This window comes from Notolabrus celidotus, chromosome 19 (genome assembly GCF_009762535.1).
Source record: "Notolabrus celidotus isolate fNotCel1 chromosome 19, fNotCel1.pri, whole genome shotgun sequence".
Lineage (NCBI taxonomy): Eukaryota > Metazoa > Chordata > Actinopteri > Labriformes > Labridae > Notolabrus > Notolabrus celidotus.
In genome coordinates, this window is record NC_048290.1 from 26,620,894 (window position 1) to 26,641,824 (window position 20,931).

Below are 20,931 nucleotides of genomic sequence, written 5' to 3' on the forward strand. Positions count from 1 at the left end.
GAACTACTTACTTATTTGAAAAAAGAAAAACTGAAGAGAATAAAAGAGATGAAGTTAGTACGTAATAATGAGAGAGATCGAAAGCAGGGGGGGGGACTGAACAATCCTTAACAGTAACTCAAAAAATGTAAGTGTTTGAGTCTATAAAGTTCTTTTTCAGAAGTGCAGCAGCTGAAAAAGTGAAATCATACTCAAATGTCTCCAACAAACCATTTATTATTCATCTCTAGAAAGCGGCTGTAGATATGATTGCCTCAGGTTAGAGGAAATTGATGCAAATTTCATGTTAAATGTGAAGTGCCGCCCTCTGGTTGTTTTATTTTATTTCTTATACTGCTCTTTGAATTCTCACAGGATGGTTGATGGGTATTAGACAATCTTCCTCATAGGACTGCAGGTACCATGATACACGACCTGTAGTGTCCGGAATGACTCCAAGTGTTGTACCTGGCTGTTGAAACAAAGGTTAACCTCATCTCTGTTGTTTTCTCTCTCTCTGTTTCAGTTGTGGACAGCAAGGTGATCCTGGAGGGTCTTCAGAGGTTTGGCCCCACACCGATCTATCTGCCTGTCAACTATCGGATCCTCAATGCTGAGTCTGCATTCTTCCTACAGGAGGCCAATCAGGACATAATGAGGAACTCCAGCCTGCAGGCTCGCACTGAGTCCTTCTTCGTCCACCAGGCTCGACAGATGCCCTTTGTCAATGCCAGCTACGGACCACTGTCCGTCCAGCAACCAGTCCCTCTGGAGCTGCTGCAGACGCTGCCAGGGCCATTTAACACGCCCTCCTTCTCTTCATCATCAGTGCCAACATCATCATCATCAACACCATCATCACCTCTATTTACATTCAACTGGAAGGTGCACACCTATATTATCAGTGAGAGGATTTACCCCAGTTGGCCAAAGGTTCAGGTGTTGTTCTACATCGCAGGGAGGGACTGGGATGATTACAGCGCCACCTACAAGCTGCCCTGCGTCAGGATGTTTGCCTTCCACGAGACTCAAGAAGTGCGAGGGACATGCAGGCTAAAAGGTGAGCTGGGAATATGTGTAGCTGAGCTGGAGCCCCTGGCCAGCTGGTTCAGCCCTCCCACCGTCAGGCCGGGCAGGCAGAGGGTCACAGAGCAGGCCCAGGGCACTCCTGTGGAGCTCTACTACATGGTTCAAAGCACGGACAGCGGAGACTGCAGCTCAGAGGATTCTAGAAAGGGCAGCCCCATCCGCACAGACCAGCAGAGACCCATGGGATATTTTGCAGGACACACACCTATGCAGCGCATCGGGAGTGTGAGGCTGTTTCAGCCGCTGTCAGAGCTAAAGCTGGACAATAACTTTGTTGTGATGGCACCATCCAAACCCATTCGACAGAGAGAAACACTCTCTACTTTTCTGGCTCTGTCCACGCTTTCTTCTGTGCAAATTTTCACCCTCAGGTGAGTCAACCTTCTCCTTGCTAACACAACTTTGTCCTGCTTTTAACTTCTGTTCCCTTCTTTCAACAAGAAATGATCAAATATAGTGGCAGTGAATATGAAAGCATGCGTGAACTTCTAGTGTGAGCAGCACTCATTGATCAAACAACAAATGCCACAAAGCCCAACCACAGAGTCCCTTCTTTAAAAGTTTTCAGTGAGTGGTTGCAAAAGTTTGGAGTGAAAGTCAAAGTTTGAAGAAAGTTAATTCAGTATGCTGTTGTTTATTCAGCAGCTTGCTGCGCAGGGGTCATATTTATTTGCATAGGATGCTTGTTAAAGTTTATAACCCTGCATCATTCTTTTATGAGAGGTTCACCCTCTAAATGGAAAAAAACAACAGAAAAAACTGAGTTCATGATTTGCTGGCTGCTGTAGATAAATCAAAATTGAAACAGTCTTTTACAGAGGATGTTTATGTATAGTGTAACTTTTAAGCCATTTGGAAAGCTTTTTTGTTGTTGTAGTGGTTAACACCTTTGAAACATCATGTTTAACTGTCTGTAGGGTTTTATTTGACCTACACTACACAATTGTGCTGTTTATGACAATTATGTTGATTTCCTGACCTTCAAAGGTGCCTCTGCAGGGGTATTTTATGTGATGTCATTACAAAACAGGGAACCGTTGAGCCACTGAGCTTCGTCTTTTACAAATGATCACCTAAAGTGACTCTAATTACTCAGTGTTGTGTGATGCACGTGAAGGTGTAAGGGATATACATTTCCAGTGGGCTCTTTTCTTCCTGAGATCTAAGTCACAGCAGATGAAATAGTTAGCGTCCTTAAAGTGGAGCTGTGGCGGAGCGTTTTGGCAATTTGTCAACCCCGACTGAGCAGGAAATCTGCCAAAAAGCCTCATTCCTTTCTCTCTCACTGCAGTGATGATGATGATGAACTCCTGTGAAGTATTAGAGCTCACAGTGTGTGTTTTCACATATGTCAGCATGTGTGTGAACCAGAACTTAAAGGCTGTATTTCTCCTGTACAGCCTTTTTGCACCAGTGCTGCACCCTGATCTTTTAGAAGTTCATATTTTTGATGTACTTTCTATCTGGAAAGTGTGGAGTTGATAGCACTCGAATGCAAGCTTACAAATATCTGTATGAGCTTTGTTGTGCTTTATATTTTACAGGGGTGCCTTGGATATTCTGAAAAATAAAAAAATCTGATTCTGTAATTCGAACTCTGATCTGGAGGGGGTGGGGAGGGCAGTGTGTTTCTGACTTGGATGCTGGGGTTCGGCTTGGCTCCTCTGCTGTGTGTGTTTGCATTCTGTTATCCAGCATTTGCCGGTCCTCTGGTGTGTCTGAGCATATGTGTGTGTGTGTGTGTGTGTGTGTGTGTGATCATGGAGAGCTAACCTTCTCACAGAAGCCAAGGCATCATCAACTATTCATGTTTTCTGGAGTTCCTATCCTCTTTTGCTCCCGTTATTTTCCCTCCATAGCCGGCTTAGCTCTCCCTCCTCCATGATTGTGGGTGCAACATGTGAAGAAAGCACTGAGAACCTCTCCTTCAGTTTTTGTTCCTGTACACACGCTGCTGTCCGATGGAATCAGAAGATTTTCTTTTCCCTCCATCTACTACTTTGACTCGTGTCTGCACTCTTTTGTTTGTCTCTGAAATGGTGTTGCACTTTAAACCAACATTTCCATATTTTTGATTCTCTTTATTCAAATAGTTTCAGCCTTCTGACTTCCGGACTTGTAGGTTGATTGTGGCTCTGGTGTAAGTAACTGAAAGAGAAGCATGTTCCAGAATAAAATGATAGAAGCATCTCCACTTGGCGGCAGTGTTTGCAAAGAAGGCAAGTCAGACACGCACCTGTTGTCATTTATGTTTATACAGCGTAAGCTTCAGCCTCAACTAAGAGAGATAGAAGCAATGCCTCTGCTGCAACAAGTCCTCTAAGGCAACAACAGTGAATCATCATACCTCCATGCCCTGTACTGGTGAACAGAATGGGCTGCTGGATTCTGGTGTGGGACTACTTTGCCTCCAAAGCCACTATTGATGGTGAATCCACTGACTTCTTAAAACTTGTATATGTTTCAGGTCCCAGGCACGGTGAACACAATAACAAAAATAACGATATCTATAGAATAAAAGCAGAGTCTTAGAGCAGGAAGAAACAGGAGCACTTTCTCCAGATTGCGTCTCTTTAATTTATTGAACCCATACATTTTACATTCAGTGCATTTCCTTGTCCTGTTAACATACAGCTCTAAAAACCTAAATAAAGTTCCTTTGCCACAATATGCATCTGTAACTACAGAAAACTGCCTAAAACTTTCAGGGGACTTACAAACTTGACTTAGAGATCACATATGGCACCTTTAATCATACATAGGTCAAAACTCAGGATTACTCATCCGTGCTCTTATATAAGGGCTCAACTTAATCATATATGGACACGGCACCTTAGACTGTACATTAATTAGCTTAACATGACCGTCTAAACCAAATAACCAAACAAATAGTGCATTCTGGAATCATCAAACACATTAAGTCACATGAGGAGCCTTGTGAAATAAATTGGAGCAATATACTAAGTGTAAAAAAACTAATACACAGGGTACTGTGAGAGAATATACAGTATTTAGCACAAGCTGGCGAACTCTCGCTATAACGCGAAATCACGCAAGACTATTGGCGCAACGCGGCTGGCTTTGCTGCCATTACTTGCTGCAGCTCAATAAACTTACTTTAAAGTAGGGATGCACTGATCTGATCCTGGTATTGGATATCAGCTAGATCGGACTCAAAAAGCTAGATGGGATATCGGTGACAAGGGGCGGATATATAGTGCCGATCCATATGGCAGATCTATTCATCTCAGTTCTATGCTTTTCTGTGTTTACAGCAGCGATGTGCGTCTCCTACGTCATCAGTGTCGGTTGGTCTGTGCATTTTTGCCCGGTGGAGCATGATGGAGGATAACTACAGAGGGCTCTGCAGTTTAGGTGCATGTCACACTTCTTTTGCTAACAACTCCGCCGGGAACTTGCAACATGTGCAGCACTAATGTTTCGACTGATGACAGTCGCGCTGAAAAATATAATGGGAGCCCAAAGGAGGAAGTTTACGTCGGCTGTAGCCTACTGCAAAGAAGCAAGAAACCTTCTATTAATAGATTTAAAGTGTGAAAAAAAGGACAGGTTATTGGATTTAATTGTTCCAGATCCTTGAAATTAATGGATTCCAGCCTTTGGTTTAGCACTTGGAATCCAGGTACAGTTCACCATCAAGTCAGAAAAGCATGAAGTTGCCAAAACATGATTCTATCCTCACATTAAGGAATAGAGATTGTTGAATCAATACCAGGATCAGATCGGCTAGTATCGGTATCTGCAGATACCAAAGCCCAGGTATGGGGTGCATCTCAAAGCGAGGAGCGAGGAGACTGATCCGAGTAGGGATTATCGAGGAAACACGAGAGCAGACTTTGCGGAAGTCTTTTCTCTGACAGACACGCCCCCTTATCGAATATCACTCACCGATTGGACGCTGCAGCGGCTCGGACTTAACCGAAACTTAACATCAGCTGAGTTTAATAACAGAGAAAAGATGGACCTTAAAACAGTCATTAAGGGTGCCCTGAAACAGATCATAAACATCCGTCGGTTTCTAAACAGTCTGTATGTGATGAGCTGAGATTGAAAAGTGTTTGATGTGAATTTTAAAAACAAAATACTGATCGCAAAATCATAAATTCAATATAACAGAGGGTGGATTATGTTCTATCTGATTGTTTTTGTCAGATTCACTGTCTAATGAAATAGAGTAATAGAGTCTAACATCATAGATAGAATATATGATCAGTTATTCCTCCTGTTAGTTTCCCCATTTGTTCTGGTTTTCTTCATGAAGAGAAGTCTGACAGTAAAGTTTGTCTGTTAGTAAAAACACTTGTTATATTTCCTGTCAGGTTAATAAAGTTTCATATGAGGCTGATCATTAATGAGCACAGGGTTTGAAAAGAGTTGCATGGTTTCTATTTTCCCTTAAAGTAATAAATCATTTAATAATGAGGCATTTTACCGGTGAATCGATCCGCGATGCTTCAGGACAGAATAAAAAGAGAGCAGATTCTCTTCATGTGCAGGTGTGTGTTAAACATGTAAACACAGAGACAGAGCTCTGTTGCTGTTTATATTTATCAGAGTTATTACAGTGAACATGTGTGCAGACACAAACAGCTGTTAAAGCCATCATCACAAACCGACGTCGCTTCACGTGACGCTCCAGAGGAGAGGACGTCTCATTTCTCTAAATACAAATCTCCTCTCTCCTCTCTCCTCTGGTTTCATTTCCTCGCATCTCTGGTGGGCGGGACTAAGACGCGAGGAAGAGACGCGAGGATGGACGTTTAGAGCTTTGAGATGCACCCATGGATATCGGTATCGGGACCTAAAAAGTAGGACTGGTGCATCCCTACTCTAAAGTTACCAAATTCATCCCAAAATTACTATCTGTCACTTACAGAAGTAACACGAAGTTTAAAGCTTTCATTTATAGCGGTTTTAGCCACTACTGGACTGGAGGTCCGTCCACAGTAGGCAACCGGGGTGCGTGACTATAGTGACAAAGCTTTTACTTACCATTTCTCTCCTTCACTCACCAATATTCACACAGGACTACATCTCATAAATGTAAAATAATACTTGCCTCAATTATCAGGGCATATGTGCAAGGGCTAAGTGCTTATTAAACAAAGTTCAGTCAATTATTCCATACAACAACAAATGTGGTTGCACATATTTTGGTGTACCACACAAGGTTTTGTTTATGGCCCATAGAAAATAGAATTATCTTTCCTTTGGGTTTTCAAAACAGTCTCTGTTGGAGTATGCATGCCGAACTAGTAGGTGGCAATATAACTTGGTAATGAAACACCACTGAAGTACAACCTATGTCTGCACACAAAGCCGTTCTTCACGTCGGTTTCCAACGGTTTCCATTCACCTGTCAACTTTGCATGCCGAACTAGTAGGTGGCAATATAACTTGGTAATGAAACACCACTGAAGTACAAACCGTGCCTGCACACAAAGCTGTTCTTCACGTCGGTTTCCAACGGTTTCCATTCACCTGTCAACTTTGCCTGGAGAAGCCCATATAAACTCAATTGAGTCAGCAGCACTAACAGCTTTGTTGTCCCCCATTGTTGTTATTATCCTCCTACTGGTGAATGGCAATTTAACGGTAAATGTAATACACGTGTCAATGGGGCTGTGTCATCACAGTTTTCAGAGTATCAGCATTTCACTTATTGTATTAGTGTATGCATTAGTTTGTACACTATTATGTATTCAGTAGTTGCCCGAAATGCAATGTTCATGTAAATGAACAGCTACAATGCAACAAAGCTTTACTGCCATCTATGGAGAACATTTTGGTGGAAACAGGGCATAGATTGCCAGTGAGTGTGAGTGTGTCTGTCCGTGTGCACAGCTAGGTTAGGATAGGTTACTCCCCTCTGTAACCCCAAATGAAGAAGTATATGATGGTGGATAAGAAATGTCATATCGCCATTTTGATGGTTTTTTCTACTAAGAAAGGTTGTGATGCAAAAAAATTATCATCCCCTAAATCTGTTTTTGGAATATTTTCACTATCACAATTGTAATATCTTGTGAATGATCCCAATTTAATGTATTTTGCCTATATTGTGCAGCCTTAGAAGCCAGCCTTACCTAGTTTCCACAACAAAATCAGCTCACACAAGAGAGGTACTGTTTGACCAGCCGTTCTTCTCTCTGCTTAATTGTGTAATTGGCTGATTTGATTTGATATAAGACAACTTGATTTAATTATAATGAATGTATTGCAGGCAGAATGATGATAACACAGGTATTTATGCACACTCAGAGATATGCATATGCATATGTACATTCATACTCATAGACACAGGTGTACAGGCAGGTGTATTACACCCACACACACACAGTCATGCATAAGTGTGGTGCGTGTTAACTGTAAAGTCATGGTGTGTTTGTCATGCTAAAGGCTCTGGTGGAATCAGTCATTCCTGCTGGCTGCCTCATTAGTCATGAAGAGAGAGGTGGAGCAGGTTGCAAAATGTTTCTCCAGCTTCTCCTTATTCAACATGTAAATGAAAACACCGTTTCATCCTGAACAAATTAGCAGGCTTTTCAAAGATAAATATCCCCAGCTGTATTGTAATTTTGACTAAACAATCCCACATATTTCCACAGATCCCCCTCGGGGGCGGTGCTGCTGATGAATGCAGATGAGTTTCTAATATCTGAGAGTGTGAAGGTTGAAGTGTGAGATTCATGCAGTCTGCAGGAGTTGTTCTTGTTGTTCATAGATTTAGCAGGTGAAGGAGGCAGGTTCAGTGTCAGGTTATGAATAAAGAAGTGGATTTAGCTGAGGGCTTCATGTCAGCTGATTGTGATCCTCCACATAGTTCAGGTTTACAGGTCGGTGTTGTTGGTCATTGTTTGATGAAATATCAGCAGGAGAAAAGGTTGGAGTTAAGATGTTCTCCTCTGTGTGTCAGCCTCATCTTGACTGCTCTCCTCTGTGATTCATTTTCTTTAAAGGTCACTACAGATAGCTTTGTCTCTTACATTTCCATTTCTGTTCATATTCGTTTTTTTCTTGTATTCTATCTATCCCTGTCTTTGGTTATTTCCTGTCTTTGTATCATTCCACCTCTCTCTCCTTCTGTACATCCTCTCTTTTCCCATCATACAAATACTGTCAGACCAAACTTGACAGTTTCCTTGTGTCTGTCCTGAAGCACACACCAAATACTCCTTTCATTTCATGTAAATAAAGCCTCTTGCCTCAAATTAGAAGTCAATTCTGTCTCACTGTTCAGTTTAATATTTTCTCACCCTCTTCTATATTTCTTTACCCATCTCTATCTCTCTGTTTTCTCTGAAAGCCCAGACTTCCCTCATCTCCTCATTAATGAGTAATTAGTGGTTTGCTGACTGTGGAGACTGTTTACAAGTTAGATCTGCTCTCTGTTGAGACCTGCCATCACAAAGCAATCACCAGTTGCCTCGGGTCATTTCAATCCTTGTATTTTCTTTCTTAATGATTTTCTATCACTTTCTCTTCTTGAATTTGTGTCTGAACTGATGAATATATTGGACACTGGAGGCCCAGAAGGAATCCCTCTGCCACTATCCTGTTGCCTGACATGTTTTTTTTCTTTGCTGTTGCTCTGTCCATCTGCCTTTGGAAAGGCTTGCATATCCTCGGGAGACTTCTGTGATCCCACCGCTTGGCAGAGGGTTGTACGAATGTAGCGCTCCATTCAAAGCGACACATACCCGCAAGGTTTTGAATATCGACAAGGTCAGAGAGGCTGCTTCGGTTTCTCTCTCTGGGTGCTTTGAACTTGCAAAAAACTTCAGGGTTCTTATATGAGTGGCAGAGAAATATAAGAAGCCGCGATTTTCCCTTGAGATTTTTGCTCTGTGATATGTGCTCTTGTGATAGGACTGCTCAAGTGTGAGTTGTGGGTTAGGGTTTATCTGTACCCTCCCATGTAATACAACAAATCCTCCAAAATGTGAACAATGGTGGGAGGAAAAAATATCATTGTCGTGTTGTGATGCACCATCAATTAACCCTACATCAATAATTAGTTTAACCCTTATAAATAAATCTTTATCGTGGTATAGTTTTGAGGGATTATAAATAATTGAAAACAGTGACCGTTTTCCTAATGAGCTAATAGCAAAGCTCATAGCAGCTATGAGCTTTGCTAGATAAAACATTTCTTCATCAGCTTCTAACAAAATATGCTTGTGGTTATTGTTAGTAGTAGAGAAAGGCTTGCTTGATTCATATTGTTCTATGAAGTCAAAATGACATACATAAGTAAAAGCTATTTTATTTGGAGCTATGATGAAGACTTCTTCCACCTTACATTTAAATTACTTTGAATAACTTTGATAAAAAAAACTACATAAACAATGTTTACTGTACATCAGTGGAGACACCAGGTCTTTTTTCTGGAGTAACATCATGCTAGATTACCCATTATCCACCATTATTACCCAGTTTTCTCACTATTCACTCAGTTGTGTTAAATACTTGAATGGTCGAAACCCCTTGACAAAAGTTATTAATTCTGCATAGCAAAGCAAATGGCAACCTGATGACATGATATTTTTATTATTAGTCTCAATTTAATTGGAGAGCATAGAACTTTAGATATGTGCACAGCGCATAAATTAGCAAGGGCTGTTAAAACCCACAATGACCTGAGTCAAAGAGACATCGCCCAAAATTGAAGAAAACAGATATGCAGCGACCACACAGCATAACACATTATAGGCTTTTGGTTAGGGTTACAGGATTGGTTGAGTGAGAAGAAAATGCCAACATAAAAGTTATGGGGAAGAGGTCCTAACCATCTGTTAAGTGTTCCAACAGAAATGGCTAATGTTCTGACTTTACCGTAAATAAAAATCTAACGTTTAATGTGATTTACAGCTGTTCAACAGGACAATGCTTAGGGCCCAATCGACTAAAGATCGATTTGATTTATCAAACCTGAAGCAGATAGCGGGCAGGGTTTTTGCGTCTTTATTTAGCATGTTTGAAAGGCAGGTGCAAACTGGCACAGTGTTACGCACACAGCGCTGCGGTCACTGCAAAGCTCATCATAACTTTACAACATGCCCGCAACAGAGGGGCTTACAAGCATTACTACAGTTTTCACACAGTTGTGTCATTTTGAAGTCAATCAAACGGACATGGAGTCTAACAAACCAAGAGAACAACACAAATAAATATACAAAACAACACAAATTCAAAGCAGTTCAGCACCATGGATAGCGACCGCATCATTCTGACACCCACTTTAACTTTTTCAACTAATGAGAGCACAGCAGGTCACTGTATCAACAGATATAAAGTTTAGTGAAATTGGCAGAGGCCCACATGTTCACATACAAACAAAAAATCAATATGAAGTACTCGGCCTACTCACCACTATTTGAAGGAGCCTTAAGCTCCACGGACTTGTCCACGATGCACTGTATGTCCATTTTCTTTGCTCTGTCATTCTCAATAGATAACATGACATGTCCACTCAGTCTCCCCTGTCCCATCATGCTCCTCAAGGGGTTCTTAGTTAGTTTTAACTTGGAGAATGAGCGCTCAGAAGGTGCAACGTTGACCGGAAGAGTAAAAAATAGAAGCAGGGACAGGCCTCATCAAATCGCTCTCTAAACTCCATCAAAACACTGATTGCGTTTTGGAGCAGAGTAGATGCGTTTATTTCATCTGCAGATCTTCTGTTTTTTCTCACAGCATTCACCTTTTCTGGAGTTCACCGATGTGTTTATTTCCCTCCTCCACAAAGACCTCCAACTCCATGTCTTCAAACTTCATTTATCGCTTAAGACCACTCTGTTCTCTCAAACTCTCCATGGTGACAGCCGATAGCACACACAAAATACCCATTAAAGGGCGGTCTGCATCACTTTTGCACTTGTTATCATTTGCGCACGCAGTCATAGTAGATCACCCGCAACACTCCCAGAAATATCATCTGCAAAATTATTATTTGCACACACAAATTTGGGATCTTAGTGGATCAGGCTCTAAGTGTCTACAATGAAATGTGAAGTATGTTGATAATTTGACCTGGGATGTTGCCTGAAAAGAAAACTGTGTGTATGGAGGAGCTACACACTGAGGGGGTTATATTTAAATTTTTCAATTTTTCCTCAGTCTAACAAAAATGTTTGTAAAAATGGTAAAAAAAATAAAAATAAATGCATAACATATGTGACCTCCAATTCCTTAAAAACCAGCACAAAGCATCTAATGAGCCCAGATAGTTAAGTTGCAGGTCTCTTTATGATTCATTCCAAGTAAAGGAAGCAACAAACGTAATCATCCCCCACTCCCCTAACCTTTGGAACAGACAGTCCTTGGGCCCAAAAGGTCCTTAGGCTGAAGACGAAAAGCCCCTGTACTCTTTGGTCTAATGTCGATTAGGAGGTATGAAGGAAGCAGACCTAACATAGACTTCAAGACTACACCAGTGATCCAGTAATCATGAGGTGAAACTCACTCTATGTATTTTACACTTAAAGTAGAATGTTAACTGTGTAGCTCCCTTTCCAAGCTTTACTGTTATTTCCACATTAGAGTATGATTGATGCAGTGTGGTATAAAAGTAACGTTAGATTCATCATGACATTGCACAGGCAAATTCATTACTTTATGAGCTGGCTACTTATGTAATGCAACATTGATGTTTGTTAATTTAAGTAATATATATCACATAGTGAAGCCCTTGCTAATACCCAGCACTTAAGTCCACGGTGACCTATATCTGATTTTGGCCTGAATGAATTAAACTTTACATAACCCCAATTCTAACCGTTATGCTGTTGTACTGTGCAACCTATAATCCAACATCAGCCTTAACATTGTAATCGCTTACAATCTAGATATTAAGATTTTTTTATTTAAAGTTTTAATTTAACCAAATTGGACTCTTCATTTAACACTGCACTAAACATGAAAACACATACATCTGCTCCTACATCTACTCAAGCACCGATGAGAGGATTAACATGACAGATGTTTTCCTTTTTTCTTTTTTCCCCAACAGCCTTTGAGACTCCTTTACTTATCACACTGTTGTTAACATCTTCAGGCAACACCTCCGCTCCCACCTGCTGTGAACTCCAGCTCTGCGGTAAAGATGATATGTGCAGGGCTGGTGGGGTTGATAAACAGGCTGGGATTAGGTAGTGCAGCAGTCCTGGCAGATTAAGCTGTGATGGCTAACTGTGGGTTGGCGTCTCTCACAGACAATCATAAGCTTGGCCTTCTAATCACTTGTTTATCCTCGATGTTTCTCATGAGGATTTTATAGGTTTGATTTCACAGACTTGACAGCTGTAACACAAAGTCATGCATATTTTAATGTGGACTTGAGGCAAAGGAATAGAGAGAGCGAGAAGTGATGAAATGTTGTGGTTGTCATACATCAGGAGACTGTTCTAGAAACTGATAGTCGGCCACAAAATGTACTGACTTATCCAAGCTTTCAAAGCTCTTGCTTCACCCTCAGAATGGTTGGAAAGATGCCCAAATAATGAAAAACTGAAAGTAATCAAGGAGTCTGAGACTGAGGGAAGGGAACAGCATGACTTTTCTGTTATAACCACATCTGTCATTTGTCCCACATATATATTTTTTGAGAAATGACAAGGGCATTTCGTTCTGTCAGTTTACAGTTTGGCATTTCCCTGACTGCAAGTATTGGATTGGACTCAGTTTTTGCCAAGATCAGTCATCAGTGTGCTCTGACGACTTGGGCCAAGAAAAAGCTGATTGAACCAATCAGTGTCGTCACCCAAGAGTCCGATCTGCTTGAGGTTTCTGCCTGTTCACAATTTTTTGTTTCCTTGCTACAGTCAAGAAGAGCTGGGCCTCTGTAAATGAGAGTACAGTCAAGACCTGAACTGTGAAGGGTCATGAGCAAACTACTCTTTGCTCTGGCACCATCACAACTAAATGGATTAATTCATTGGGACTTCACTTACTCCAAACTTGTCTTCATTATAGTCAATAAATATATATATATATGAACAGAAGCAGTTGAACCAAGTATTTGAAAGTGTCTAAAGCAGGGGTGTCAAACTCAAATACACAGAGGGCCAAAATAAAAAATATCGGTGCAAGTCAGGGGCCGGACTGGTTTAATGTTTATTGCAAAACTTATTGAAATGAACTTATTGCACATATTGAATATTGAACTAGCAAAGCTTAAGTTATTGCCTATTAACATTTAAAAAATGAAAAATAAGTTGCATTCATTTCTTATTGCTCAATCTGCAGCTTATCTAATGAACGAGCTTTACTAATTTCTTTTGAAAATATTTTTCCACAGGCCAACAACATTAGCAAAAAAAGTTCTGCAAAGAAAAACTAAAAATACCCTGTGGTAGTGAGAAAAAGTGCAAAAAGGAAACATTAAAGCTCAGTCTGCTGCTCTGTGATGCACACTAGTCTAAGATACTCAGCATCTCATCTTGGATGCAAGTTTATCAATGTTTGGGGTCAGGCTCTGAGCTGAGGAAATCCTCTGGATTGAGTGAAGGTGTTCATCGGTAAGACGACTCCTGTGAGATGTTTTGTTTAACCTAATCAAAGAGAACAGTTGTTCACACAGGTAGTTTGGCAGCACAGAGAATGGCTCAAGTTTTCTTGCAGCATCTGCGTGTCCCACACGGGGGGTGTGGTTTTAAAAGCCCTCACTGCAGCGTCTGTGATCACACGGCCCCGCCCCTGAAGCTGCAGGTTGAGCGCGTTGAGATCAAGCGGCAAACTCCGGTCTCAAACGATGAAGCCAATGCGGAAGTGATATAAACTGCAATACATCGAAAATCCGCTTGAGGCTGGCTGCAGAAACACCGGAAACCACATAGATATGAATGGGAAAAAGACGATCTTTGCAGCATTAATAAACATGTTTACAGCCTGGTTCAAAAAACGGCTTGGCCCTATGAAGCTAATCTCTCTAATGGCACACACTGTACGGGGGGTGAATTTTTTTCTAACGTGACGGTTCAGAAGATATTAAGATTATGAGTTTTGCCCAAATAAGGACATGACTGACGTGACTCCCGGTCGGGAACACACAGCCATTGGCTAAGAGACTCACACTACGTCACACTCTGCCCAGTTGAGTTCCGCATTACCAATATGGCTGCTGCCGTCGATTTGCTTCAAAACAGCTCTCAGGAACAGATGGGTGACGTCACGGATACTACGTCCATATTTTATACAGTCTATGGTTGAGATGGCTCGTGATGTCACACAGAAACGACACTTCACACAGCAACTTTGTATCACGGAGCTCTGTTGTGTCTTTCCCTTTGCTCTCCATGAACTGACAGATCTCCTCACGCAACTCGAAACACCTTTTCAGCACTTTTTCTTGGCTTAGCCATCGCACCTCTGTGTGATGGGGCAAGTCACCATATTCTGAACCCAACTCCTCCAGAAAAGACTGGAACTGGCGCTGATTTAAACCTTTGGCTCTTATGAAGTTAACTGCTCATGTTATGGTGCTCATCACATGGTCCATTTTCAAGGCTTTGCCACTCAGTGATTCCTGGTGTATGATGCAGTGATAAGCTGTCAGCTCACCTGTGCTGTTTTCCTCCCGCATCTTCTCCCGGATCCTGCCCACTAGTCCACTCTTTTGCCTGCACTTCGCGGACGCTAATCCGTCGTCTGTCCCACACGTTTATCCAAAGGCAGCCTCATTTCATTTACACATCTGGATACCTCTTCAAAGAGATCTTTCCCTGTAGTTGTGCCATGCATTGATTGATCGTAATCCCAAAAGTTCCTCTGTTGCGCACATGCATAAACTCTGCCTCCCACCTGTCTTGAACCCCCCTGTTTTCAAAGTCCACCTTTCGTTTAGCCGTTTTTGGGGGAGAGGGATAGCTGAAAGTTGACTGCAGGTGACTAGCTTCATAAGGCTGATGATGAGCGTAGTCGGGTAACGGCTCTCACCTGCGGGCCCTCGATTGACATGCAGTGCATTGTGGGACTTGTAGTTTTAGTGGTGCGTGCAAAATACCGTCGGGCCAGCTCTATAAATAATTTGATATTATCTCGCGGGCCAAAGATAATGCCACCTTGAGTTTGACACATATGGTCTAAAGGTATCATAATTTTTTTAAATAATTTGTACTGATGCGCATCACATTTGCCTCCTTTTCAATCTTCTTAATATTCAGCATGTTGAATAGCCTGCAGATGTAAAAAGTGAAATAATTTCTCAGATTAAACAAGGAGATTTATCTGGATTCACAATAATGTCAATTATACAGTAGATGGAGTAGCAATCTGCTACATGAAAGTGAATAATTATCAATTGTTCAGTGCACACAGAACACTGCCCTTTAACGCATAATAGAAATGAAAGAGGCTGCTGAAGTGATACCTTAAATGCCACCCAGCCTCCAGCGTGCCAATTAATCTCTACAATATAATTGTTATAGCACTAGTGCTCCATGTAATGCTCCTTCATCTTCCAATAACCATAAATATCCTGAAAACAACACAGGAGATTCTAATTTCCTGCCACGATTGAGCGTTTCATCTGATTATAAGAACACCACCGGGGCTTTTATATGTCAGCAGCAAAGCAGAAGCGACTGCAGTCCTCAATCAGGGTGTACTGCTGTTAACTGGAAACATTTTGGCAGCCAAATAAGAAAAAAAAATCAATATAGCAAATCACATATATTAAAGAAAACAGAGAGGAAATGTAAAAGAAGCTTCAGGTTGGAGGTTCATGGGAGTAAAATGTGAGTAGCTATGATAGGTGGAGAATTCTGTATTGATTTTAATCAAAGTAGATCAGTTCTGTTGGATAAACAAGAACATTTGATAGATGACTGGGATAATGTGTCTGAAAAAAAAACACACAGTTCTCCCACTTAATGCTAGAACAAGCCTTGAAATCCTCCCTTGTTTTTTCAAGCCACTTTTCCCATTTCACTTGAAGTGAAAAGCTGAATCACTTTTCAATGCATCAGGGCTCACACTTTCTTTAACAGCAACAAAGGAAAAATCCACACCCAAACAGGAACAAACACACTCGTATAAACCTCAGCTGACAGAGCTAAATGCTGCTGATGACACAGTCAATGAAAGCATCTTCATCAGCCAAGTGTTTTAGTTGTTTTGTTGTAGGAAAAATCAAAAGCTCTACATCCCACACAGGAGCTACATACTTCTGTTGTCTGCTTTACCTATCTGTAGCATTACTTGCAAGGTTTTCTCCTTTAAGAAAGGTAGTCTTATTGCTGATCTATCCATGTAACTTAATGGAGAGGGTTTTCTTCATTTTTCTTTTTTTGTTTTGGGGGAAGAAGTGAGTCCATCTGTGTATGTAAAGAGCAACAAGGGAGTAAAGAGCATGCTTTTAATGGGGTGTTAGCGTACAGCATTCTGTAGAGTTCAGATAAGCTCAAGCCTCGGGTCCACAGGATGCTGGGCAGGAAGACAGGAACGAGGATCACATGCAACATTCGCCAATCTCAAAATAAAACATCATACACAGACTCCCGACCGTTTACAGATCGTTTAGATCAGAAACACTCATCGATTATGGATGTTAGATATAAACAGCCACATATCTGTGATCCATGTCGACTACAACAGGACTTTAAAATGATCACTGTGTCACAGGGTAACAGGACTTTAAGATGATCACTGTGTCAGAAGGTAACAGGACTTTAAGATGATCACTGTGTCAGAAGGTAACAGGACTTTAAGATGATCACTGTGTCAGAAGGTAACAGGACTTTAAGATGATCACTGTGTCAGAAGGTAACAGGACTTTAAGATGATCACTGTGTCAGAAGGTAACAGGACTTTAAGATGATCACTGTGTCAGAAGATAACAGGACTTTAAGATGATAACTGTGTCAGAAGGTAACAGGACTTTAAGATGATCACTGTGTCAGAAGGTAACAGGACTTTAAGATGATCACTGTGTCAGAAGGTAACAGGACTTTAAGATGATCACTGTGTCAGAAGATAACAGGACTTTAAGATGATCACTGTGTCAGAAGGTAACAGGACTTTAAGATGATCACTGTCAGAAGGTAACAAGACTTTAAGATGATCACTGTCAGAAGGTAACAGGACTTTAAGATGATCACTGTGTCAGAAGGTAACAGGATTTTTAGATGATCACTGTGTCAGAAGGTAACAAGACTTTAAGATGATCACTGTGTCAGAAGGTAACAAGACTTTAAGATGATCACTGTGTCAGAAGGTAACAGGACTTTAAGATGATCACTGTGTCAGAAGGTAACAGGACTTTAAGATGATCACTGTGTCAGAAGGTAACAGGACTTTAAGATGATCACTGTGTCAGAAGGTAACAGGACTTTAAGATGATCACTGTGTCAGAAGGTAACAGGACTTTAAGATGATCACTGTGTCAGAAGGTAACAAGTCTTTAAGATGATCACTGTGTCTGAAGGTAACAGGACTTTAAGATGATCACTGTGTCAGAAGGTAACAGGACTTTAAGATGATCACTGTGTCAGAAGGTAGCAGGACTTTAAGATGATCACTGTCAAAAGGTAACAGGACTTTAAGATGATCACTGTGTCAGAAGGTAACAGGACTTTAAGATGATCACTGTGTCAGAAGATAACAGGACTTTAAGATGATCACTGTGTCAGAAGGTAACAGGACTTTAAGATGATCACTGTGTCAGAAGGTAACAAGACTTTAAGATGATCACTGTGTCAGAAGGTAACAGGGCTTTAAGATGATCACTGTGTCAGAAAGTAACAGGACTTTAAGATGATCACTGTGTCAGAAGGTAACAGGACTTTAAGATGATCACTGTGTCAAAAGGTAACAGGACTTTAAGATGATCACTGTCAGAAGGTAACAGGACTTTAAGATGATCACTGTGTCAGAAGATAACAGGACTTTAAGATGATCACTGTGTCTGAAGGTAACAGGACTTTAAGATGATCACTGTCAGAAGGTAACAGGACTTTAAGATGATCACTGTGTCAGAAGGTAACAGGACTTTAAGATGATCACTGTGTCTGAAGGTAACAGGACTTTAAGATGATCACTGTCAGAAGGTAACAGGACTTTAAGATGATCACTGTGTCAGAAGGTAACAGGACAACAAAATAGAGCCAAATTATTATTATTAAACTCATCTAAACCTGCAAAAATGAAACTTAACAGTTCTGCAGCATACTCAGTGCTGATTAAAGCACAAAAGTAATGGAATACTATTCAAATGAGCTAAAATTCAACCACAGAAAGGCTCTGTGACCTTTTGTTTGTATGTGGTTCTTTCTATGCTGGACCCAGCTGATCCTGCCAGCTCTGAGCTGCTCTATGCTCCCAACTCTCGCCCTTTGGACCATGGCGCGAGCCCTCGGACAGAGCAAACGCGGGGCACACGCATCCTGTGGACTCCCCGGGTCAGACTCAACTAAACTGCTTTGGAATAATGACCAATTTTTGTGTTTGCCACATCAAGAAAATACAGCAACTGAATTCTAAAACCTTAAAACAATGTCTCGGGACCAGTCTTCACTTGTTTTCTGAGATAGCCAAGCATTAGCTGCACTTCTGAAGCTAACTGAATCAGTAAATATCAAGGGCACAAAGCTGGACTGAGATACTTTGTTTAAATAAAAGTTCTCTGGTCTTGCTATTAGCATTGTCATGAACTGGAAGCTGGCTTTGTGCATACTCATGTCAATAAAAAAGATAAAGGCATATTATTACACCTTGGCGTTAGCAGTGGCTGAAACTTGTGTACTTTACTCTTGAAATAAAATGTCAACCTTTTCCTCAACAATTCAACATTTTACATAACTTTCTGAAGTCAAAACTATTTGTAGATCATTTAGATTAATTATATTAATATAATATTGTAGCATCAATGCCTACAAGAGCTCTTTATGTTCTCCTGGTAGTTTGTTTAATCAAATCAAGTGATCAAGCTTTCTATTTTATTTGCCTCACTTGTTTTTTAAATTTAGATTTCATATTTTGAACTTGTTTAAACTCTTGATGCATGACTACACACAAATACAAAATCTTTAAGGTATCTTGGTTTGTAAAGTAAACCCTACATATTTTGTGACAGTGGCAGTATTGCCTGAGGTTTCATACATTTCAAAGCGCTTTCATAGCTTTGTGAGAGAGAGCTTCATTACAGGAAAAACTCACCTTCTGCTCCACTAGAGATATTGCTCTTTTATGTCTTTTGCTTTTCATTTACAGAAAAGTTCACCTTTTCTTCGTACACTGAGGCAGACTTACAGAGTTTGAGGCAGTGACAACAACAAAAAAGGAACCAGCGACAGAGAACTGCAGAGAGCAAGAGAGAAAAAAACAACGTGACATGCTGACAGATTCTGGGTAGAGTCATAAGACTGATCTAATATTCAGGAGCAGTGCCTTTGGCTGTGTTTTAAGCTGGGTTGTAGAGCTGGTCATTGGGGCTGTAGCTGGGAGGTCAGCCATTGATCTGCAGATAGAAGCTGCTACTTTGGATCCAAGCCTTCATCATCCTGCATGGCCATCTCACTCAGGGTGGATAAGCGTTGATCTGCACAGGGATTTTGATGTATGTGTGTCACTGTGTATACTGGTCAAGGGAAATGCCATGGGGACTGTTTGTGTCTGTCCAGAAGGGGCTGCATTGAGTTTGTTAGTTTGTTTGTGATGCAATGCATGTAATCTGTATGCCTCTTTTTTGTCAGTGGTACCCTGCCGTGTAGAATAAGAGAATAGTGAATGTGGTGTAGCTGAATTTTCTTTGCTCAGTTGAATACTTAGGTTGGTACTTAGAGTCTGTGTGTAAAAATCTCAAATAATCTTCAACATTATTATAAGTTTAAACACAGTTTAACACAAATCATAACGTGAACAACACAATAATAACACAAGGAGTCTCACAAATCTGCTGACTCGTAATTGCTCCATGTGATATAATTAAGACTATATTTTAAAGTGGGTGGGTAAATTGTGTAAGGGACATTATTGCAGGTTTCAGATTGGGGCGGCGTCTGCAGTGATGCGGACGCTGTACCGGTCTGTTGTGGTGAAGAGAGAGCTGAGCCAGAAGGCAAAGCTCTCGACTTACTGGTCAATCTACGTTCCAACCCTCACATATGGTCACAAGCTGTGAGTAGTGACCGAAAGAACGAGATTGCGAATACAAGCGGCCGAAATGAGCTTTCTCCGCAGGGTGGCTGGGCTCGACCTTAGAGATAGGGTCAGGAGCTCAGACATCCAGGAGAGGCTCAAAGTAGAGCCGCTGTTCCTCCGGATCGAGAGGATCCAGATGAGGTGGTTCGGTCATCTGGTCAAGATGCCTCCCGGACGTCTCCCTGGGGAGGTGTTTCGGGCATGTCCGTCTGGGAGGAGGCTACTCAGCTGGCCTGGGAGCGCCTCGGTATCCTTCCAGAAGAGCTGTTGGAAGTGGCCGGGAAGAGGAGTGTCTGGGCTTCCCTGCTGAGGCTGCTGCCCCCTTGAAGTGGAAGAAGATGGATGGATGGATGGACATTATTGCATGTTTCAGATATTGTTAGTTTTGATATCAGCTTTCTTAGTGAGTAAGAAAAAGTCCTTTAGGGGGCAGCTCTCTGCATGTAGGTAGACATATTTCCTGTTATTTAGGTGTGATGATGTATCTTGATCTGTTTACATGGTTTTATGCTAATCATTGTACCCTGCCTCCTCATATTGTGCTATCTGAGGAGAAAATTACAGTCCTGTCCCTAGCATGCCCCGCTGCTTACTGTTCAGGCCTGTAGGAGGGGTCAAGTCAAGGATAAACAAGAAGCAGAATGCGGCGCTACAAGCTGTTTTAATTTCAGAGAGGCATGCCAAGGCCTTTAATGTGCTGTTTGTTTT

The 20,931-nt window shown here is 41.3% G+C and overlaps 1 protein-coding gene across 1 annotated transcript in view; it reads left to right on the top strand.

Annotated features, from left to right (window-relative positions):
• Nucleotides 1-245: 245 nt before the first annotated feature.
• The window catches only part of si:dkey-112m2.1 (transmembrane protein 132C), a 107,279-nt gene continuing 86,593 nt past the window's right edge, over nt 246-20,931 (top strand). The window contains exons 1-2 of the mRNA XM_034710221.1: nt 246-258; nt 440-1,439. Of these exons, the coding sequence (XP_034566112.1) occupies nt 246-258; nt 440-1,439 (1,013 nt within the window). The remainder of the gene's footprint in view (nt 259-439; nt 1,440-20,931) is intronic.